We start from the raw sequence: 24,158 nt of genomic DNA on the forward strand, positions 1-24,158 counted from the left end.
ATTGAGCCTCCAAGCGGATGCTCAATCACATATCCATGGTATCAGTGAATAGTTCAATTGCCGATGCAAACATGCTAGTTGACCGCATATAATTAAGGCCCCCTTTGTTTGGGCTTTGGATTCTGAGATTCTGCTGTCAATCCTGATTCCTGATAATCAGCTGTGATTCTTGATTTCTGAGAATCAGAAGCAGTCTGTTTGTTTGCCCTGCTGTGGGATCTGAGAATCAGAATCTATCTGTTTGTTTACTTTGCTGTTTGGACAGCTTTACGGATCGAAATTAATATAAAATGTATGTTATGGCTTCATTTGTGCGTGCTCTAGTTATTGCTTCTAGCGGGGTTTCATCGAAATGACAAGTATGTATACCAATCATCATCAGCTACCACAGTATTTGCTTCATCATTCCAACCTAAACCTGTTGTCTTGTTCTTGAAGGTCATAAAATTGGTGTACTCCTTCTTCATACTATCCCATTTATTTTTGAATTATTGTTTGTTATAATCTCTCTTTGTTTCTCTAAAAAAACCCTCAGCAAGGTTTTTGTAACCAACGGGACTCGAAAACTTGAGAGGTCTTTTCCCTTTTCTTTCTCAATCACACAAAGTTTGCAAAAAATTGCAGTGGCTTTCGCATCCCAAATTGCTTTCTCTTTTGCCATCTATAGGTGTATACGATTAAATTAAATTTGCACAAACGAGAACTAGCAGTCAACATTATAGCAGTAATATTCACAGTTTCTAACAGCAGTTATATTACTTTCTAGCGACACTCATATTACATTCTAACAAACATTGCAGCACTCATAGTTTCTTAACATCACTTTATATGTACCAGCAAATAAACATCTATAGAATTTCAAAGGCAAGGTGCTGTGAATCAGTGGCAATTGAACGGGATTGAAAACATGTGCAGGCAACGTCTACAGTGGCAATTGCAAAAACAGTATGCAGGAAACATCTAGAGTGGCAAACTGGCAATTTCACCGGCATGTGCCCAGACCCCATGTTTTGGCGGAAGACCGAGGCAAGGTGATGTCAATCAAATAAAAAATTGCAATCGTGTTTGCCTTGGTGAGGTTGGAGCCATTCATTCGAATAAACTACTGCTGAACGAATCTACTAGCAGCGCTGGAGCAAACCAAGATCGAGTGTATACCTTCACACGGACGCGAGGCGCGAGCGGCAACCGGATGAGCGAGCGCGACGCGCGGGTCGGCGGCCGGATGAGCTGGCGCGAGGCGTGGGTCGGCGGCCGGAGAAGCAGGAGGCGGCGGCCGGATGAACGGGCACGACGCAGCGGATGGATGAGCGGGCGACGGGCGGAAGTCGTGAGGAGTTGCCAGGAGGCGGCGGCCTGATGCGGGGGGCGGGGCAGTAAATCTGGAACTGGATTCCCCAAATCCAGAGACTTTGGACCTGAAATTACACGGACCTAACTGGACTGGGCTTCGTTGGACTATGGGCAGAGGTAAGCGTCGTTTTGTCCAGTGGATACAGGATGGTCAAAAGTCAAAAGTCCATAGGAATCCACCGTTATGGACCTCACGTCCAGTTCACGCCCATAGTCCAACGAAGCCCAGTCCAGTTAGGTCCGTGTAATTTCAGGTCCAAAGTCCGTGGATTTGGGGAATCCAGTTCCAGATTTACCCCCGCCCCCCGCATCAGGCCGCCGCCTCCTGGCAACTCCTCACGACTTCCGCCCGTCGCCCGCTCATCCATCCGCTGCGTCGTGCCCGTTCATCCGGCCGCCGCCTCCTGCTTCTCCGGCCGCCGACCCACGCCTCGCGCCAGCTCATCCGGCCGCCGACCCGCGCGTCGCGCTCGCTCATCCGGTTGCCGCTCGCGCCTCGCGTCCGTGTGAAGGTATACACTCGATCTTGGTTTGCTCCAGCGCTGCTAGTAGATTCGTTCAGCAGTAGTTTATTCGAATGAATGGCTCCAACCTCACCAAGGCAAACACGATTGCAATTTTTTATTTGATTGACATCACCTTGCCTCGGTCTTCCGCCAAAACATGGGGTCTGGGCACATGCCGGTGAAATTGCCAGTTTGCCACTCTAGATGTTTCCTGCATACTGTTTTTGCAATTGCCACTGTAGACGTTGCCTGCACATGTTTTCAATCCCGTTCAATTGCCACTGATTCACAGCACCTTGCCTTTGAAATTCTATAGATGTTTATTTGCTGGTACATATAAAGTGATGTTAAGAAACTATGAGTGCTGCAATGTTTGTTAGAATGTAATATGAGTGTCGCTAGAAAGTAATATAACTGCTGTTAGAAACTGTGAATATTACTGCTATAATGTTGACTGCTAGTTCTCGTTTGTGCAAATTTAATTTAATCGTATACACCTATAGATGGCAAAAGAGAAAGCAATTTGGGATGCGAAAGCCACTGCAATTTTTTGCAAACTTTGTGTGATTGAGAAAGAAAAGGGAAAAGACCTCTCAAGTTTCCGAGTCCCGTTGGTTACAAAAACCTTGCTGAGGGTTTTTTTAGAGAAACAAAGAGAGATTATAACAAACAATAATTCAAAAATAAATGGGATAGTCTAGTTGAGACATGATAAATAGCTACAATGCACACATCAAAACAATCATGTCTACATGACAATCAACTACAAACATTTATATATGATGCACATATGTAAGAAATTCACATGTACCCTAGCCAAACATCAAACAATGAGTCAAAACTAGAAATTTTATACCTCCAATTGGCCTCAGCTGCTAGTTCTTCTCCAAGAAATCTGCAATTAAAACAAATCACAATATCAGCCCAAAATTGCTACTGTATGGATGCTGCATAGCAAGGAATAAATGGAGTTGAGCAAGGCCATGGAGGGAGCCACCCAAAACCGGTGCTATTCACCCTCCGACGGCCACCGTTTTCGCACATGTGCCAATTTCGGCAGCCCAATTATGACCCTGGTTGGATAAGGAGACCAGAGGCTACAGGACCATTCAATCCCTTGCAAACCGATTCCCAATTCCAGGAGCGACGACTAATTCCTGTGACGTTCACCAACGGCGACTGGTGCGGCCGCCACATTCGTCCTCGTCAAAGGATCCGCCGGGGAGCTGAGTCCCGGGTGCAACGCCGTTCGCATGCCCCAGCGCGGTCAGGCTCCACGAGCCGGCACGGCGACTGCGGCTGCTCGATGGCGAGGTCGACGGCAGGACATCGGGGCTCTTCCATGGGGATTTCTAGGGTTAGGACCGGCAGAGGAGAGGGGTGGCCAGGGGGTAGGGCTAAGGCGCGCGCCGGAGCGGCCATGGGATAGGGCGAGGAGAGGGAGGCGCGTCCAGGGAGAAGAGGAGGGGGCGTACCTGGGCGCCGCCGCCGCCGACCGTCGCGTTCGCGTCTGGAGTCGCTCGCCTCGCCAGGGTCCGTCGCTCGCCAGGAGTCTCGGGACGAAGGGGTAAGCGGGGGAGAGTCGCTCGCGGGGACACTTTCCACACGATTCCGAGGTCCAACCCTCGGAAAGTCCCGCGCGCGGCTTGCACGGAGCGAAGCGGTACCTCGGAATTTCACCGCATTTCCAGTCTCTAATTCCCAGGCCACTCCAAACGGTGGAAATTGACCTCTAATTCCAGATTCCTTGATTCCAAGGCCAATTCTTTACATCCAAACACAGCATAAGGGTCCTCCATTGCTGGCAACCTCCCCTCCGCCGCCGGCCACCGGAAACCGCCCCCCCCCCCCCGCCGTCGGCAACCGCCCCCACGACTCCGGCAGCCGCCCCTCCGCCGTCGGCAACCGCCCCCGACTCCGGCAGCCGCCCCTCCGCCGCCGGCAATCGCCCGCTTCGCCGCTGCCCTCCGCCCGCTCCGTCGCCACCGTATATCCCTGCCCGTCGGCGACCGTAGATCCTCCAAGCTTGCCGGGAGACTCGATGGCGATCGCGAGCCGGGACTACCTTCCCCGACTATGCCGTTGGTAGCCAACGACGCCCGAAGAGGAGCCTACAGCCTAACAGTCGCCACCTCCTCCTCAAGACGTCTCCGCCATCCCTTCCACCCGGACTCCGACGAACCTCTCCGCCGCTGCCTGCACAACCCCGAAGCTCCTGGCCACCAGTACCAGGACCCTGAAGCCCGCCCCTTCCCCTAGCTCAAGGTGAGCTGCCTTTTCTCTGTCAAGGTGGCCTCTTTCTTGTTCTTGATTTGCACTAATTGGTGTACGTACTTGGTTGCATCCGCTGTTGCCTGCAATTCGTCTTGCAAAGTTGTATTCACATTCTGTATGTAGAAAGATGTAGCTACTCATTCAAGCTTGCTTAGACTGAAGCAGTCCTCTACTTATTATGTTCTGTTCTCCGGTATGGACTATGGTGTGGTGAAACACTCTGGGGATTATTTGCATTCAGTTTGGCCATTTCAAATGTCTTGTTGCCTGCAGTATCTCAGTTCCCTGAAACTGACCGAACATTAAAATTGTTGACTTCTCTTTCTGTCAGGTGAATCCTAACATTAAAACTGTTAGGATGTGTGCTATATATTCTTCAGAAACTTTGCAGTAAAAATCAAGTTTCTTCTTTGCGTCATGTAAACCAATCGATCATGATATGAAAGCTATAATGTGTTGGGACAAGGTTTAGAATTCTCTGCTTGGGTTATTGTGAATCTTTTGGAGTTATCCATATATTTATTTTATTCTTGGGTTATTCCCGTTAACAAGCCTCCTTCTCTGTTACCTTTTGTTATTAGTTCCTATCGCCACGGTAAATGCTCTCGTGTGAGGGTTTATATTCATAGCAAGCACTCTGTCTTTGATGATCTCTAAACTAGCTTTGTAATCTATATATATGGTGTTTAGTCTATAAATCTGAACAGTGACAGATCTCTTGTTGCAGGTATTGTTTGCTCATATTTACTGCAGTTGCACTGTCTCACTTGGAGCATCTTAAGTTTCTGATACTCAGTAGTAATACTTCAATTGTCAGAATGTCAACCAGTCAAACTGCGGAGCAATCACAGTTTCGTGAAGGAGCGGATGAAGTGACTCAGCTCAACAATCGCAGAAGCAAGAAAAGATCAAGAGTTTGGGATTTTTTCAAAGAGCTACCTGCTGAAGGAAAAGCTATCTGTGTTTATTGCCAAACCAAATTGTCGTATCATCAAGGGATTGGTGTGTCACACTTCAAGCGCCATATCTTGTCTGGATGCCAAGAGTTCCCACAGGATCTTGACCGAAATGCAATATTTCCCATGAGTGACCCTATGGCAGATTGACGTGGTTTTGTGGTGGATCCAGCTGTTACAAGAGATTTCATGACCAAGTTCTGGATCAGTGCTAATATTGCTTTCAGAAAGATTGAAAATGGTTTTTTCAAGAAAATGATGAAGTCAGCACACCCAAGTTTGAATGTTCACACCTAAAAATTGTTCTGAGTAAAAAAAATGTTCAAATTTAACACTGTTCAAAATTTTAAAAAGTTCAAAAAATGAAAAATGCTTGGATTTAATTTTTTTAAAAAGGTTGAAATTCAAGATTTGAAAAAAGTTAAAAAACTGGTAAGAAAAATCAGAAAACCACGGAAAACCAAAACCGAAAACCGGAAAAAAAAAACAAGAGAAAACCTAGCCAGCACAATTCCTGTCATATCCATATACACACACTGAAGCTTAGATCGTCTCGATCGATCGGGTTTGTCAGTGATTGGCAAAGGTAATGGCAAGGCAAAGTGGCATGGCAGTGGCAGCTCCGCTAGGCTGGTGCTGCCTCCTAGTGGTGGCGCTTGCGCTAGGCGCCATGGGTAAGCCAATGCCTTCTCCCCGAAATGAGGACTACACTCCTCCTCCTCCCAATCCCGAGAATGGGGACGATCCCTGGGGTGGCGGGAGCGAATACGACCCTCCTCCTCCTCCCCTCGACAATTACTGGACCTTGGACGATGGGCATCCTCAGACCGAGGTCATGTCCTACTCCAACGGCCAGCCCTACCGTGCTGACTACAGCAAGCCAAACAAAATCTATACATGTGAAGATGACTGGGGTAAAAAGTGCATCGCACAGTGCCCGGATCTCTGCCCCAAGTCCTGCTACATGTCTTGAAGCGATTGCGAGACGACATGCAGTATGTTCCTTGGTTCACCATCCATCCATCCATGCAAGCATGCACACATCATGACATTGCTTAATTAGTTGTCTCGATTGATTCTGATACCACTTCTATGTAGGGTGTGTAGTATTCCCGGGAACATCGTGTGGTGACCCTAGCTCTAGCTTCACCGGTGGCGATGGCGTCACCTTCTACTTCCACGGAAGGAGGGACCAGGACTTTTGCCTCGTCTCTGACACTGATCTCCATATCAACGCCCACTTGATCGGTAACCATAACCCCGCCAACGACCGTACCTTCACGTGGATACAGGCCCTCGGCATCACCTTCGGCGACCACCGACTCTACGTCGGTGCTCGCAAGGCCGTCGGGTGGGACGAGGACGAGGACCACATCGAGATCACCCTCGATGGTGAGCCTGTAAACGTAGACACCGCCAACAACGCTCGGTGGGTGTCCAAGGTCCTCCCCGATCTATCTGTGAAGCGCATAGACAATGTCAACTCGGTCAAGGTGGACCTCGCCGGCATGTTTACCATGTCGGCCAGCGCGGTGCCAATCAGCGACGAGGACTCGAAGATCCACAGCTATGGCAAGACCATGAAGGATAGCCTCATGCACCTTAACCTCCGCTTCAATTTCCATTCTCTCACGAACACCGTCGACGGTGTCCTTGGCCAGACCTACCGGATGGACTACGTAAACAAGATGAACGTCACTGCCAAGATGCCAATCATGGCTGGGGCGCCAAAGTACCTCTCACCTGGGCTCTTCTCCACCGATTGTGCCGTCTCCAAGTTCCACGTAAACACTCGTGGTAGCCATGTCCTTGCCTTGGCAGCGTAAATTGAGCCTCCAAGCGGATGCTCAATCACATATCCATGGTATCAGTGAATAGTTCAATTGCCGATGCAAACATGCTAGTTGACCGCATATAATTGTATATTGCACAAGAAGAAATTAATAAGGTGTATGAAGCAATGTTTTAATCATTTCAGTCGTTTTAATCTACGCAACATCCCTTTTTTTGTCACTTTTTCCCCCATAATCTGTAATATTGGAAGTGCACTAACTAACATAGATGCGAATATAAATCGGCTGGGGACTTGAGTTACATATAATTGATGGAAGCTGCAAGATTAAGCGGCATGAGGCAGCCGTATTTGTTTCCTTTCTTGGCAATTGTTAGTTATATATGTTGACATATGGAAAATTAACTCGGTCTTTTTATGAAAGTTAGGGTGTGCATTAACTAATATACGGAGTATATGTGGATGTGCCTGATTGTGGACCTGAGTGGCTGAGTTACAGAATTGGCTTTGCTTTTTCTTTGATCCAGCCTTCAACCTCGTAGGGCGCTAAAAGCGTGTGATGGCAGCAGCCAGGTTAAGCTGCATCAGACAACTGTAGTTGTTTTCTTTCTTCATTTGCAAGAATTAAGTTGACATGTTCTATTTGGACAAAAATTTCAATCAATTTTAATTTCTAAATTGGAAAAGTTGTGAGTGAGCAGGTGCTCACTACACACCCATACTTTTTTGAGTTTGCCATTTTTGTATCTCACAAATTACATAAAGTATGATTTTGAAACTTCGTTGGTAACTGAAAAAAGTACAATTGGAATGTAGGGAAATTGTTCATATTTCCTTTCAGAAATTTAAAATTTCCAAATATTTAAATTTAATTTTTTAGTTATATATTTAATATTATTTAGTATCATAAAAATCCTGAAATATTTTTCCTATACTCCCTTCGTTTCAATCTATAATGCCTATAGATTTTCTACACAGTAATTAGCGCAAGTCAGTTTTTAACACAAAACCTCCTAACGAGTCCAACCACGATCTCAGAAATAGGAGAGAAATAAGGAAAGTCAAAACAGAATCTGGGAAATCTCTCTGCCATTAAAGAAAATCTCCCGATCCCCCATTCAGTTGATCGGTGGAAGGGGTTTTTTGCAAATAAACACAGATCTACTCTTATATTATGAAACAAATGCAGAAAATCTGTAGGCATTATAGATTGAAACGGAGGGAGTACTATATATATGTTTCAGTGAACTGAAAATTTTAAAGCTCAAAGGTTCTATAGTGTGAGAGTCTGAGAGATAAAAAAAAGAGTACATCGAGAGATAAAAAATTCTAGCGCGAATCTTGATGCACCTATGAGCACCTGCTCAGGCAATTTTCTCTCAGCAGTTTCTAAATGTTCGATTTGTTCAAAGATCATGCATCGGTGCACACATTTCTTATTCATTTTGTATGAGCTCGCTGCGGTGACTCATGCGCTGGTGAAGAAGGGTGACAATGGTTGCATTTTGCCCCCCTCCTCCTCAACCTAGCTTGTTCATCATTCTCCATCTGCTCCCATATAGGAAGGTCATTGAAGTTGGACGGTGGTGGAGGTGGTAGATCTCACGGTAGGAGGACATGTATTGGGCCTAGGCATTTGCGAGGAAGTTATGGTTGATGGGAAGAATAGCTTTGTGTGGCTGACATACCTGGCCAAGGGAAGCCCGACTCGAGCATGCCTCCGAGCCGGACCTAGGCCTGATTTTTTGGCCAGACGGTCGGGGCGGGCCTAGGACTTGATTTTTCGCAATTTAATGAAGAAGCCCGGGCCAAGGCCCGACGGGCTTTCTATCTGATGAGCCGGGCTTAGGCCTAATTTTTCGGCCCGACAGTCGGGCCAGGCTGGGCCTAGGCCAAGATTTTCTGCGTCGGGCTTTGGTCGGCCTAGCCCGAGAAATTCCTAGGTATAGTGGTTGCGTTATTGTGTCATAGAGTAGCCGACGTTAGATGGCGTCGGGGCCTAGGGCACGACGCGGGAGGGCGAAGGGTGTGCCATTGAGCCGAAGAATCACTCAATAATATTAGAATTTCTATTAAAGGTTAATCTATGATTTAGACCTATGTGCAACAAAAGATTTACTATTTTGTAAATAAAACAATATAAAAGTAACTATTGCGCAGCCGTCTTAGCAACTACTAGAGGTTATATATGCACATTGCACGTCTTGACATTATAGAGGGTGTTTGATAATTAACAGAAGAACTATACGGTCCCTTAAATGTGTGATGGTCTGTGCAATTTTCTCATCACCCGCACGCACAACAACCTGCTGCCTTGAAGATAACACTTGAGCGTTTCACCCATGATTGTCTTCCTTGTGGCCCTCACCTCCAGAAACAAAAGATTCCAACAATCCCGGATTGTTTTTTTTGTGTGGACGACATAAGACTATTGAGCATACTGTCTTATTCTGTCAATTTGCTCGTGAAGTCTGGAATCTGTTCAGATTATCTGATTAATCTTCAGCATCAACATTTCACCTTAACTCGGGTATGGACACTAGATTCCTAGAACCATGCTCGCATGAAAGCGACAACGATGGTTGTTACAATTTGGCACATTTGGGATGCAAGGAACAAAGTTGGTGCCGGTGAGCCCATATGATGCATCACAACTCTGTTGTTGCAAAAGCTCTAGCATACATCCAGATGATTACTACACATCTATACAAACCTTCTATCAGTCATAGACGTCGGACCACTTCTTCAGTTTTTGAATGGTCTGAGCCCGCCGGCTAGTACGATTCTTTTTTTTTTTGAGATCAGCTAGTACGATTCTGATTAATATCGATGCAACGATCTTCTCTGCTTCCCGTCGGATGGGGGTGGGCTTCGTTATTCCAGACCACACCGGAGATCGCGCAATCAATCTTGCAAAAGATGAAGGCTTTCCTAAGATCATCATCAATTCTATTTTCCTTGTTGTTGTGAATCGAGTGATTTCAGAGCATGATGACATATCTCTTTATGGCCCTATTATACATGACATTAGATGACTGGTGGCCTCTTTTTCTTCATGTTCCATGACATGTTCTTCGTGGTTTAAACCTTGCTCTTCATACTATAGCCTGAGTGAATCTTTAGATCGTGTTGCGTGGCATGGTGTTGCTCTGGATTGCATATGTGAGATCCTTTATAATGACATTATAATTATGTGATCAATAAAGTTCAGTGCTTGAAAAAACCCGGCTGCCCAATCTGTTTTGAAAGAAAAATGGTTTCTCATGAAAAGATACTATACTAGAGTAGGAAAATGATTTCTATGGAAGAAAAGATTCAGAAGGCGTTGACTTTCTCGATGCCGCCCCTCGTCGTCCACATCGTCCTCCTCCTGCTACCGTCCCTCCTCGCCGCCACCGCCACCGCCACCGCCGACGACATCTGCATCGTCGGCAGCGGCATCTCGGGCGCCTCCACCGCCTTCTTCCTCACCAACTACACCACCTCCCTCCCTCAGCTCCGCGTCTTCGAGCGCCGGGGAAAGGTCGGCGGCCGCCTCGCCACCGTCACCATCGGCGGCGAAGATTTCGAGGCCGGCGGCGCCATCATCCACCCCCGCAACCTCCACGTGCGACGCTTCGCCGCCCTCCTCGGCCTCTCCGCCAGGGACGACGGCGACGACGACTGGCTCGGAATCTGGGACGGCGGCCGCTTCGTGTTCAGTACCCTCCGGCCGCCGCCGCCGGGAAGCTCCTGGCTGCGCCGCAGGCTGCACGGCCTCGCCAACTCGCTCGTGCTGCTCAGGCGCTATGGCCTCTCGCTGCTCAAGATGGACAGCTTTGTGCAGGTTTGCTTTCGCCCTCTCTTCTTTTCTCTTGCTCTTGTATGATTTCATCAAGACCATGGTCTCAGTTCACTAACTGCAGTGGCATCCTGATATCTCAGCAAGCAGTTCCCATTTGTCTGTTCATCTAATAGATAATCTGACTTACAGTTTGACTGGGCATGATTGCCGTATAAATCGTCTTTGCTTTCCGTTACCTTTTCTTCGTTGAGATGAACAGATGATTATATTCTCTACCGTGATGAAGTGCATTAAATACTCACATTGTTATGCAGGAAATGTTGCAAAAATTTCTGCTATACTACAATGGGTTTGAGTCCCGCCCTGTGTTCGACAGCGTTGAGGAGATGCTCAAGTGGTCGGGCCTGTATGGGCTCACTCAGAGGACTCTAGAGGAGGAGCTCATTGATGCTGGGCTGAATTCTCAAACTATATCAGAGCTTGTCACCGTAAGTTTCAATTTTTTTTCCCCTTCATCTAAATTGATAGCCCACAGTTCTCTGTTTTGGGGATATTCCGAACTATTCTATGATGCTCTGACTGTTGTATATTTGAAACTTCCTGGTACTTAATAGCCATCTTGCACTTTCTTCATGTATAGTACCTATTTAGCTCAAAAATTATCATCTTAAATATTGTTTGTGACATTTCCCTATTTGAAGAGGGATTCTCTAGGACCAACGGAGATTTAACAAAACACTTTTATACTTCAAATCCTCAGCAGGCCTAACTAGCAAAGCATATTATAAATCAGATAGTAATCAGGTCTAATTTGCTAGTGTGTTCTGCACAATGTAGAGTACACCATTAGCTGAAAAATCTTGACATGGTAATTCTGAAGAAACCTTTGGTCTTGCTGACATGTTTTTTAGAACCACGTTGGTAATCATTGTTCTGCTATAATGTTGCCCCCCTGTCCTTGATAGGTGATAACAAGGATCAACTATGGACAAAGCGTGAGTATAAGTGGCCTTGCGGGCGCTGTGTCTTTAGCTGGCTCCGAGTCTGGATTATGGGCTATCAAAGGAGGAAACTGGCAGCTAGCTGCTGGGTTGCTTAAGACTGCTAACGCCACCTTGCATCTCCAAGAAGGCATAGACTCAATCTCTGATGCAGGGGATTACTACGTTCTGAAATCCAATGAAGGGCATGAATATAACTGTAAGGTGACGGTTGTTGCAACACCACTCGACGAGGTGAACATTAAATTTGCCCCTCCAATCTCCATTCCACCGAGGAAGATGCAGCACACCCATGCAACATTTGTCAAGGGCCTCTTGAACCCTGTAAGTGTTCTTTGCTCTTCCGTCGTCCTTCGTTTCTATATGTATATTTCAAGAAAAAGCATGGAGATTTTGGACTTAAAATGAATGACCAGCAAATAACAACTAGTAGCTGATAAATTGATGCTCAGTAAGCACTAAACCTGTCCAGTCTTCATTTGTTATATCACGAATAACCACTTACCTTGTGCCATTTGTAATGCAGGAATTCTTTGGTTTGGGCTCAGTTTCAGATATTCCACAGCTGATAGCAACCATGGAGCTCCCGGATATCCCTTTCTCATCCATCTCAGTTCTGAAGAAGCATGGGGAGCATGACATGACTTACAAGGTGTTCTCGCGCGCGAAGCTGAATGACACTTTACTGGACCAGATCTTCAGGTAAGCACTTCAGTAGAGTAGACCGATATACGGTAGTAGTTAAATGAGTCATGAATATTTTTTGTGTGACTGCGTGACATCTTTAGTGCCTGACTCTTTTATGTGGCACGGCCAATGCCAATGCACAACGTATACAGCACAAGGGAGGAGACCATCCGGATAGACTGGCCTGCTTACCCCCACTACCATGCCCCTGAAGATTTCGCGCCGATCATACTGGACGGGAAACACCTGTACTACGTGAACAGCTTCGAGAGTGCTGCGAGCGCCATGGAGACGGGCGCTGTCGCAGCGGAAAACGTGGCAAGGCTCATCATCTCAAGGCTGCCTCTTGGCCTGCGAGCCGGGCTCTCGTCGGCGGTGTCTGAGCTTCACATCAAATCGTTCTCTGGCGAGCAAGATTCTGGGAGGGTAGACCTGTGAATGTTGAAGACAATGCTTAGTTTTGATGCCCAGAGTCGCTGTAGCCCCCCTGTTTCTGTACACGCATTGCAGGCTGTGTAGTGGAGTGTGGACCTGATGTATATACAATACAGGTAAAACAAAATACAGATTTAATAACAATTTTGCACTGTGTGTAATACTTTGAAGTACAGTACGTATGTAGAAGCAAAAAATGTGACATCATGTATCAGATATTCAGTTTAATCCAGAAACAAAAATAAAGCTGTGGTAGAAATGCAAGATAAGAGACATTTGTTTGTAATATTCCTTGGATCCAGTTCCCTATAACATGAAAAAACAAACATTTACTGAAATTTACCAAATCTGTGTGACCTCCAAGTCCCAGGGCAGATTGGTCATTTTCCTTGCTATTCTGAAAACACACTCCACTATAGTTCACTCTAGTCTCAATGTGTCTCCAGCTGGTCTACTTGCAAACAATGCGACGTTCTGCATTCAAAATCTACTCATGCACATAATGTTTGACCATACATAATTTTTTTGAACTGGACCATACATAATTCAACCACATGCATCCCTATGACATACAAACAACAAAATTTGAAATCTGACGAACTTTGTACAGACCAAGACCGAGGGTAGGCTGGTCATTTCCGTTCCCAAGCAAGCTGGCTCGAACACACTCCGCTCGCAAGTCCCAAGCAAGCTGGTCTGGCTTCCTCGGTTACAGTGAGGCGAAGGAGTCTTGCTGCGGAAGGAAACCGAAAATCACCATTTTTCCTCTCACAAAAAAAAGACATTTTCCCACCACCATTACTACGAGTCAGTCTTCCTCCGCACCCCACCCCACCCCACTCCCCACTCCCCCCGGAGAGACGAAGAAGAAGGCGGCGGAGGAGGGGATCCAATTCACTCCGATGGCGATGGCTCCGCCGCGTCTGCTGCGGGGCCTCATCGCGCCGCTGCCGCCGTCCGACTGGCTGCCGTGCAACCAGCTGGTCGCCTCCCTTCTCCTCCTTTCCCTCTACACAGTCTGGCCGATGATGCTCATTGCCCTGTTTCTTGGCAGAATTGCGGCCTGAATAAAGATGTTGTATTTATCAAGAGGGTGCTTGCAACCCCTGGGGATTTCATCGAGGTATACTATTACATTATTACATCTCTGCTACTACTACTTACTGCTTTTTTTTTCGAAATGGGGCAAAGCCCAGCCTCTGCATCAATATGATGCACACAAATTTTCTTTATTAAAGTATTCCAAAGTGCACCAAATCAAATTCTTACATCACGGATCGTAGAGGGTCGGTACATGCACCAACCAACGAAAAATGGAGAACAACATATTATTATCCATTTTGTAGCCTACTAGTGTGTCGCCACCCAAGTAGCCAGGAAAAAGAAGTCTGAGTAACCGTTAGCAGACGGTTGCATCCAAGAAACCATAGTCTCCCGCTGATCCTCCGGAGAAGTAAAGCCCATTGTTGAATCCAGTACGCCGCACGTCGGATAACCTGCAAAAAATTAGTTCCCTTTTTTTTATTAAAAATTATGTCATTCCGACTCGTCCAAATAGACCAACATATAGCAGATATGCCGATCCTAATTCTGGCCTTTTCTAATTTCTTTACCCCATTAAGCCAGTTTCCAAACATATTAGTAATATTGGCAGGTGGGGGTAAATTGAAAGTTAAGTATACCATACGCCAAACAATTTTGGCAAATGGACATGCTAAAAATAAATGATGTATAGTTTCTAGTTCATACATTCATTCGTTTATTCGTCTTGCTGGTTGAGATGTGCTCCTTGTTCGAGCAAAGGCGGCACTACCAATGCTTTCAGCTAATCCACCCACCTTGTTGTCATTCATACATTCATCCTACACATAAATTCTGCTTGCTGGAGCAAGATGTGTATGTTCATTCATTTATTCATTCTGCTGATTGAAATATACTGCCTGCTTGAGCAATGCGACGCCACCCTTGTCTTCCACTCACATTCATTTACCATGACATATGCTGCTTGCTTGAGCAAGATGCATAGGTGCATTCATTTATTCATTCTGCTGATCGAAATATGCTGCCTGCTTGAGCAATGCGGCGCAGAATTGTCTTCCACCCGCATTGATTCTATCATGATTATTCACAAATGTTGCCTGCGCAAAGACCACATATATCTTCAGATGCATATATTGTCCCTAAGTCTGGATGCCCACATTGTACTTACACACTCACCTTTTCACAGGTTCGACAAGGCCAACTTATTGTTAACGGTGTTGTGCATAAGGAAACCTACATTGCAACCCAAAGCTCATACACAATGGAGGCCATGGTTTGTTGCATCTCTTCTTTGTCTGTGAGCATTGTCTCCTGCGTAAAATGCATTCTTGGTCATCGAACTTGCCATGAAACTTTGAATACGCTAGTTACGGTGATAGTTCCAGCAGTGTTTGACAGAGCCAGTTTGAGGTGCTTTTTGCAAACAAACAAAAAACACTGAGGAGTTGCTATTGCGATGACCAAGGCGGGTCTTGATGACAGTTTCCATGACCGAGAATGCATTTTACTCTTTATCTCCTTGAACAACATTGAGGAGTTGCTATTGCCAGGTCCAGAGATAGCACCCTAAATGCTATCGCAAATTGACTATACCACTGCAAGAGGATGACCAAATGTGGCACAGCTGCTCCGTGTTGTTGACTTCCTGAGTGCCTCGTTGTTCTAACTTAACAACAGGCCTCAGATGGTGGATGATCTCTTCCTCCCCCTATTCTTTTTATCTGCTTAGTTCTATGCCCAGATCCCATACTGAAACCATGCATCTTTCTGCAGCGCCTCCCGGAGGGCCATGTATTTGTCATGGGTGATAACCGTAATAATAGCTGCGATTCCCGTGCTTGGTAAGGAACACATCCACTCCCACTCTAGGCCCATTTTCATGTACATGTTCTGTAAAGCATTGCTCTTGTCTAGAGATTATCATAAAGTGCTTTGACTGTTGAGGAAATCTTTTGCTAAGTTGCATTAGTAGATTGATGTATGATAGGAGATTGAATTGCCATGATAATTGATAAGCATTCATTTCAATCTGTAATGCCCCGCAAGATAAGAACGCACATATGTGTTTGAGTTGCCAGAATGTCCAAGAATTTTCTCAGTTGTAGTTGGTCTTTCATGGCTGTATGGTTGTTGAGGAAATCTTGTGCTAGTAAGAATGTAAGTCCATGCTTTTCACAAAACAAAAAAAAAAAACTTTTGGCTAGATCCAATATGATTGCACATTGAATTGCTGCATGTTATGACTTAAGAGCAGAATGCTAAATATGTTTTGTAGTTACCAGATGATATGTGCTTTAAGGGATTTGTAAGTTACAGTTGCTTTATTTTAGCTGTATGACTACTTTTAATTGTTCTTTTCTACTACCTCGGTTCTGTTTTAATCGACGCGGCCATCTACTAGCATCATGCACATATACTCAACAGGCCCGCGTCGATTAAATGCGTACTGAGGGAGTAGATATTGTTTGGGAACCAGTACTAATCATCGATGCTTGTGCTGACAGGGGGCCTCTTCCTATAGGCAACATTGTTGGAAGATACATGATGTCTTTTACTAGATCCTCTTTCCAATAGCCAAGGTGAAGAGGTTTGATGACCTCCGGCATTGTCAAACCCCTTGATTATGTTGATATCGAGCTATGTTGGGCCTTGTGCCCTTCATCTGTACATCTTTCCACTAGCCAAGCTGAAGAGGCTTGATGATTTCCAGCATTGACGAATTGCATTTCCGTAGTTGTGTACTGACTGAATCCTGGGGAGAACAAATAGCGACTTTGTAGCCTCTGTCACACACCCTGGTCTGTCAGTCGTTTGGGTTACCTAGCTGTTCAATCGTATCGTGATGTTTTAATATGTATCGCGTGCGTGAATCCAGTACCTATTACTCGGTAGAAGTTTGAAAATTGTAGTGGTGTTTCTTTACTGCCTGTTAATAATTCAGTGATTTCCCTTTGGGCGTTGATGCCTCGAAGTTATTATGTAGTGAAATGTGGTTGATGTTGACTGTTGAGGGTGCTGCAGTTTTTTTTTCGATATCATCAATGGGAAAATATCAACATATCACAAGAATTATATAGTCAATATCAAGCGGACTTAAGCTTTCAGATAACGTCATCATACTCTGTAAGTTAGTTCCTGTTAGTGAACCGAGGCATAGCCCGGATGGTTGCCGGGTGCTGATAGGGCTTCTTACCCCAAGTCGCATTTTTTTAAGTTAGTTCTGTTAGATTTGTTTAGAGGAGTGGATTTTTTTTGTTTTGAAACTAGAAGAGTGGATTTTATGCGCACACCCATGGGTGGGAGTGTGTTCTGAACCGTCGATAGACCTCTTTTCTAAATAAAATAAAAAAGAGAAATAATGTATGGGTGTGATTATTTCTCGGTTAGCTGAAAAACTACCTCTCAGTTGACTAAAAGCAAATCCAACTAGTCAGAGTATTTTTCTTAGCTGCATGTCCACTTTCAACTAAAAAATTACAATTTCATTTCCACTTGCACTTGAAAAAAACTTAGTTGCAACCTAGTTTGTAACTCATATACACGAACCAAGATCTAATCAAGAGACGGCAAAACTGCTAACAAGTATTTGCTAGAACATCCTATATTATGGAATATTATGCAACAGAGGTAGTAATAGTTACCTTTACTTATTACTATCCGCCCAATTTACAACCAGAATTGTTTCATGATTGATCGAAACAAGAGATTTAAGCAACACTTGCAACCAAAGAAGGAAGATTTCCAGCAGAGATCATCAGTCCATCATGGTTTGGGATTAGATGAGAAGCAAGACGGCGAGGAGGAGGATAATGCTGATCGTGCGGCGGCGCCCTTGAGCGTGAGGGCGCACCTGACCCTGAGCACGGCGTAGCCGAGCACCCTGTAGAAGACGACGAAGCCCAGCATGACCCCCACGTTCCTCCACCTGCACTCCTCCCCGATCCCCTCCCGCCGGAGCACCTCGTCGCCGGTCGCCACGCACACGCCCATCGCCCTGGCCACGCACCTCCCTCCGAACTCGTTCAGCAGCATCGCCTCGAACGGCCACTTGAACAGCGACAGGTAGTGCATGGGCACCCAGTAGGCCGGCATGGCGGACTTGGTGATGAAGTAGCCGGAGAAGAGGAAGAAAGAACCCATCACGCCCTGGATGGCCGCGTTCCCCACCACGAAGTCCGGCGCCGCCGCCGCGAAGCACACCACCACCGAGTTTGCCGTGTACAGCACCAGCCAGATAAGCAGCATGAAGTACCCGAACGCCGGCGCCGTCCGCCGCAGCCCCGTCAGCCAGTACGCCGGCGTCGCGAACACCGCCGCCAGCACCAGCTGGAACGGCAGGAACACGGCGGCGTTGGCGACGGCGTAGGCGGATACGCGGTAGGCGCCCGAGGATGTCTCCTTGGCCAGGATCTCGCGCTCCTGCAGGAACACCGGGAGCGCCTCGGTGGTGGAGGAGAGGAGGAAGGTGAGGAGGAAGGCGAAGAGGCCGACCCGCTCCGCCGCCTTGTCGTCGCCCAGGTCGTAGAAGATGGAGCCGAGGGCGAGGCCGGCGATGAGCATGCACACGGTGCGGCACGCGAAGAGCTGCCGCGTCCGCGCCACGTTCTTGAAGAAGCGCTGCGACAGCACCGCCACCTCGCGCGGCCACGAGTTGGCGTACCCGTGGCTGCTGTTATCGTCGTCGTCGTCGGTGGCGGCCTGGATTAGCTTGTGCTGGTGGAAGAGCTGCTGCAGCGTGCACCGGTCGCGGCGCTGGTGCCGGTGGAGGTGGACGCGGAGGTCGTCGACCGAGTCGATGGCGAACTCCACGGTGTCCACGTGCGGCGGCAGGCGGAGCCCGGCGTCGGCGAGGAGGGAGCCGAGCGCGTCGACGCTGCCGTGGTGGAGGACGGAGCCCGCCGCGAGGAGAAGGACGGCGTCGAACATCTTGACGATGCGCGCGCCGGGTTGGTGGATGCTGAGCACCACGGTGCGGCCACGGGGCGAGTCGGCCATAGAGCGCAGCGCCGCGACGATCTGGAGCGCCGACGCGCTGTCGAGCCCGGAGGTGGGCTCGTCGAGGATGAGCACGGCGGGGTCGTGCACGGCCTCCACGCCGATGGACACGCGCCGGCGTTCGCCGCCGGAGAGGTCCTTGACCCTGGCGTCGGCCACGCGGGACAGCGCAAGGTCGGAGACGAGCGCGTCGACGGCGGCCGGGGCGTAGGCGGCGGGGCCGAGGCGGAGGCGGGCGCTGAAGTGGAGCGTCTCGCGGACGGTGAGGAGCGGGAAGAGGACGTCTTGCTGGGTGACGTAGCCGCAGAGGCGGCGCAGGGCGGCGGCGTCGACGGGGGTGCCGTTGACGCGGAGGTGGCCGCTGTTGGAAGGGTGGAGGCGGCCGGAGAGGACCTCGAGGAGCGTGGACTTGCCGGCGCCGCTGGGGCCGACGATGGCGAGGAGCTCGCCGGGGCGGGCGCGGCAGGCGACGTTGCGGAGGACGAGGCGGCACCGGCTGCTGCCGCTCATGCTGCTAGGAGGAGCGTCGCCTGGAACGGCAGGGGCGGCGTCGAGCAGGAGGTCGTCGGGCCTGCTCCATATCTTGAGAGGGTGAGGCCGGCTGGAGACGGTGATGTGGTGGTTGATGCCGCCGGCCTCCACCTCGCACCCTCCTCTCTTCATTGGTCCGATCGGCGGCGACGGAGCTTCTTCTTCCTCCGTCTCTGGCTCTAGCTAGCTGCAGGTTTATCCTCGTTGGTGTTGGCCAGCGTCAACTCAAGTGAAGCATGGAGGATTGGACGGCATTGCCGAGCTCAGTTTGGATGGTTCGTGGGTGTGGTGTGGGAGTGTGAGCTTGCCTTGGAGTGGAGTGGCACATGATACGAGTGGGTGTGTGTATACGTGCTGCATATAGATCGAGCTGGTCGATCTGGTCCTCTTCTTGGAAGGTGGCACATATAAGTAGGGCTTAAATTGACCAGTCTACCCTTCTTCAATTTTAATTAACCGGATCAGCCTAGTCAGGATTTTGTTTTTTTTAAATGGAGGCAAAAGCTTTGCCCCAATCTATTAATTAAGAAAATAGTTGCTAGGCTAATTACCGAAAAACTGGGGAAAAGTACACTAACGAAAGATAAAATTCCTCAGTCAATTGCACTAAAAAAATAGTTGTTTCTTACCACACTCTCTTAATCGTGTGATGAAGATCTTTCGATATTTTTGTTTTTTACGGGTCGAAAAGCAAATATTTTCCATATCCATAAAAACAAGCTGAGGTAGTGTAGTCATGAATAATTCTTTGGATCATTTCTAGTACTCCATCCGTCCAGAGCCGCATCGGCACTTTTCAAGAAAAAAAGAACCTCCACCTTTTTCGACAAACTCGACATTCCTCATGTCATCCTCTTCCCTCTGTTCACAAACCCGAGCGGCCTGGCCTCGCCTACCGGTGACGATGTCATCATGTCAATGAGGAGTTCATAATGGAAGATGCATGGGATGTCATGGAAAGAGAACTAGGTGAACCAAAATTTATTACATCTATCTCAACGACTAATGAGTGGGCCAATCTCCGGAATGTTGTTGCTCAAGGGGTGTATAATAGCTAAAGGGCTGCTATGAGTCATCATTGAGGTACAATGCTATTATTTCGTCTTGTGCAATATGTAGCTTGGTTTGTTTTTATTTATATTTCAGCTAACAAATGGTTGTATTTAAATAAATTGCAATGTGCAAATCATTTGCGTCTTGTATTAATTCCACGGTTTACTCTTGCAGATATGGATCATTTGGGTAGCTCAAGTATTTTACGTGGACGGGAAAAGAAATGGCTTGCCATATTTCCTTTTACTAGTGTTGAAAATATGTTGTTGTTACTCTTCCATAAATTCAATGCAGCTTGAATTTTAGTGTCTAAAATGTGTTGTTATTAGTCAAGAGTATGAAATTATCATCCATACAATCTCTGCTTGACTTGGTTGTTTCTTTGCTGAGATGGGATGCTTTGTTGGCAGCTTGTATTGTTCATGTTCATGTAGCCGTGGAATAAATTGTTCATGATCATGAATTGCGTACTTTTTGTGCTCAGTCTTATACATGTGCTTTATTAATTGGCAGAGATAAGGAGATCAAGAGAGCCTGACAAGGAAGCCCATTTGGAAGACTATGAACCAGGACTAAAATAATTAGGACTTGGGATTTGAATTATGGAACTAGTCTGGACTTATGAATTGGTTTCGAGTACACCATCCAATTGTAGTGCAATGGAATTCTAAAATTATAATTATGAAGCGCGTTTAAATTATTAGGATCTTGTTTGTTAACGGGCGTCAAATTTTGTCAACTTGTAGCATTTGATTCTTCAATGTTGAGAGATATTTGCCGCATGGTTTGTTTGAAGTTGGAAGTTTAATTTATTTTATCTGTTCTAGATAACGTTGCCAATTTTAAAGCTTGTTGCTCTCTGGTTCTGTCTAATACAATGTTGAGAGATATGCAGCTTGCTGGACCAAACAGTGGTAAAAGGAAACACTTTCAGTTACTACACCGAACCAAACAGACCTGGCATTTTTCCATTACATTCATACCTGTTAACTGATACCTGTTAACTTTGTGGAAGAGGAAGAACAACACATTTTCAACACTAGAAAAAGGAGTACCAAAGTTGAACCAAACACGAACTCATGTGCTTTCCAGCCATAGATTAACCACTGCCTGCCCCCTGCTTGCATGTCCAAAACCCGTGCTAAAAAAATATCTGGACGCACCTGCATCCATGTCTGTTTTACAACGTATCGCGCATGCGTGCATTAATTAATTTTCATATGAGAAAACAGCTGCCTGCCTGCTAGCACCTTTTTTTTTACATGCGCCTAGTAGGCATATATATTTGTGATCCGAAAATAGAAGATATTTTAGCTCTGTATGCATTTTGTTGGCTGCTACTCCGTACTAATCGTGGTGTCAGTAGCTGCCTAGATGATGATAGGAGTACATGATGATATAAATCCATACTGCATGTGCATGCATGCTAGCCAGGTCGATCTATCTGGTTTCTACATGGTACGTATATGCAGCCAAACAAAAACTTATCACTACTTGATCATCGATCGACTCATGTACAAGTACAACTAATAGAATGTATATATCTGCATGCGGCCTCGGCATCAAAGACTTTGAAACAAACAATGACAGTCTGCCAGTAAGATGGTTGTTTAAGTTAATTAGCGAGCATGCTATGTGACAAGACACTACGGGACAGATGGAGTATGCCGACGGCCGCCAGCCGTCGGCATAGCCCAGAAGGCCGTCGGCACAGGCTATGCCGACGGTGACCGTCGGCGTAGCATCGTCGGCATAGTTCTGGTCGGGGACTGTCCAATCACCGTTGGCACAGACTGGCGTCGGCACAGATTGTTGTGCCGACGGTAAAACCGTCGGCATAGTATTTCAAAATTTTCAAAAAAAAAAATTCGAAAAAATATTAAAAAAAATAATTTTTTTACTTTTCTTCTTCTACTTTTTTACTTGTTAATCTTTCATAATCATACTTACTACACTTAATCTTAGGTCAAATTGCACTTGTCGTCAAACTTCCCAGTTGGTCACCCATCCTCACACTACTCCCACCCCGGCACGCTTAACTTCTTGGTTCTCTTCAGATGAGCTTGCATTAAAGAAATGACACCTTAATGTTACTATTACCATATCTATCATATTAACCCTTTGACTGTGATGTCACACCTCTATATTTTTGAATTCTAAACAATTACTTAAGTAAACAACAATGAATATATATAAATAATAATAATATAGAATTTGAAAAACAATTAAATGTTTTTTTTGTCTTTTTATTTAATATGGAATAATTAATATCAGTAAATGCGAATTTGGCAAATAATATATCTAAATTGATCAGAAAAATGAGAGGAATACAAATATGATATCCATATCATCTTTTAAACCTACAAAGTAAACTTACCGAAAAATCATGAGCATTAGATCAAGTACCTCTAGTTTAAATTTGACTCACTTTATCGAAAATGAGGTGGAAAACGGCCTCGACATGGCATAGTTTGCCGAAACAAGGTCATATTTGGCACGTGTGTGGACCCTAGGATGGGAAGCAAGACCCCGGACACGGATTTCTAATCCGACCCACGGACAGCCATCTTTTCATTTTTAGCGTGCCCAAACAATTTTTATTTGTGAAACAGCTACATGGGGCGCATTTTAATATGACAGGGTGGAAACGGCCTCGACATGGCATAGTTTGCCGAAACGAGATCATATTTGGCAAGTATGTGGACCCTAGGATGGGAACCAAGACCCCGGACGCGGATTTCTAATCCGACCCACGGACTGCCATCTTTTCATTTTTAGCGTGCCTGAATGGTTTTTATTTGTGAAGCGGCTACATGGGGCGCATTTTAGTATGACGTGAAATCTCTGTGCGATGATAGTAGACCACCTATCACATGACATGTGCACGCGTTAGCTTTTTGGGAACCCATGCGGCTTCCGGCGGTGTCCCGCCGAATCCGTTGGAAACTGACCGGATTTGAACTAGGGGTCAACTATCCGTCGCTCCAGAAATTTCGGAAAAACTGTTTTTAGTTCAACGACGCATCATTATATGTGCTAATTTTTGTCCGTTTAGTTTGTTCGCGAATGGGTGCACCCGCACGCCCGGTACGGCGATACCGCATGTCCCGGGGGTCCTGTTTTGGCCAGATGGCAATTTAAACGAAGTCAAAAAATCTCACGGAGCCGCATGACGTCATTTTATATGTCATAGTAACTATTCCGTTTGTCAAAACTGGGATACGGCAATTATTTTGAAAAACCCTTCATGAAAAGGGCTATCACGTCCGGAGTTCTATGGATTTCATGGGAAATGAGGTGGGAAACGGCGTCGACATAGCATAGTTTGCCGAAACGAGATCATATTTGGCAAGTGTGTGGACCCTAGGATGGGAAGCAAGACCCCGGACGCGGATTTCGAATCCGACCCACGGACTGCCATCTTTTCATTTTTAGCGTGCCCGAATGGTTTTTATTTGTGAAGCAGCTACATGGGGCGCATTTTAGTATGACGTGAAATCTCTGTGCGATGATAGTAGACCATCTATGCACCACCTATCACATGACATGTGCACGCGTTAGCTTTTTGGGAACCCATGCGGCTTCCGGCGGTGTCCCGCTGAATCCGCTGGAAACTGACCGGATTTGAACTAGGGGTCAACTATCCGTCGCTCCAGAAATTTCGGAAAAATTGTTTTTAGTTCAACGACACATCATTATATGTGCTAATTTTTGTCCGTTTAGTTTGTTCGCGAATTGGTGCACCCGCAC

The 24,158-nt window shown here is 46.5% G+C and overlaps 3 protein-coding genes and 1 long non-coding RNA gene across 4 annotated transcripts; 3 read left to right on the top strand and 1 right to left on the bottom strand.

The window, feature by feature from the left end:
- Nucleotides 1–5,759: 5,759 nt before the first annotated feature.
- On the top strand, nucleotides 5,760–6,915 carry LOC127304298 (uncharacterized). The gene is made up of 2 exons (XM_051334988.1): nucleotides 5,760–6,003; nucleotides 6,188–6,915. The coding sequence occupies exons 1-2, from the start codon at nucleotides 5,760–5,762 to the stop codon at nucleotides 6,913–6,915; spliced, it is 972 nt and encodes a 323-aa protein (XP_051190948.1).
- A 3,288-nt stretch (nucleotides 6,916–10,203) lies between these two features.
- On the top strand, nucleotides 10,204–12,958 carry LOC127302619 (farnesylcysteine lyase). Its single transcript, XM_051333111.1, has 5 exons — nucleotides 10,204–10,707; nucleotides 10,980–11,153; nucleotides 11,631–11,990; nucleotides 12,193–12,368; nucleotides 12,506–12,958. Exons 1-5 carry the CDS (start codon nucleotides 10,219–10,221, stop codon nucleotides 12,789–12,791), a joined length of 1,485 nt encoding a protein of 494 aa, XP_051189071.1. The 5' UTR covers nucleotides 10,204–10,218; the 3' UTR covers nucleotides 12,792–12,958.
- Nucleotides 12,959–13,780: 822 nt separating this feature from the next.
- LOC127304299 (uncharacterized) lies at nucleotides 13,781–16,800 on the top strand. The gene is made up of 4 exons (XR_011745747.1): nucleotides 13,781–13,911; nucleotides 15,016–15,102; nucleotides 15,380–15,670; nucleotides 16,334–16,800. It is a non-coding gene; the product is annotated as an uncharacterized lncRNA (long non-coding RNA).
- A 653-nt stretch (nucleotides 16,801–17,453) lies between these two features.
- LOC127322141 (ABC transporter G family member 5-like) lies at nucleotides 17,454–19,735 on the bottom strand. The gene has a single exon (XM_051351098.2). It carries the CDS (start codon nucleotides 19,485–19,487, stop codon nucleotides 17,592–17,594), a length of 1,896 nt encoding a protein of 631 aa, XP_051207058.2. The 5' UTR covers nucleotides 19,488–19,735; the 3' UTR covers nucleotides 17,454–17,591.
- Between the last annotated feature and the right edge of the window lie 4,423 nt (nucleotides 19,736–24,158).

This window comes from Lolium perenne, chromosome 5 (assembly GCF_019359855.2).
Source record: "Lolium perenne isolate Kyuss_39 chromosome 5, Kyuss_2.0, whole genome shotgun sequence".
In the NCBI taxonomy this organism is placed as follows: Eukaryota; Viridiplantae; Streptophyta; class Magnoliopsida; order Poales; family Poaceae; genus Lolium; species Lolium perenne.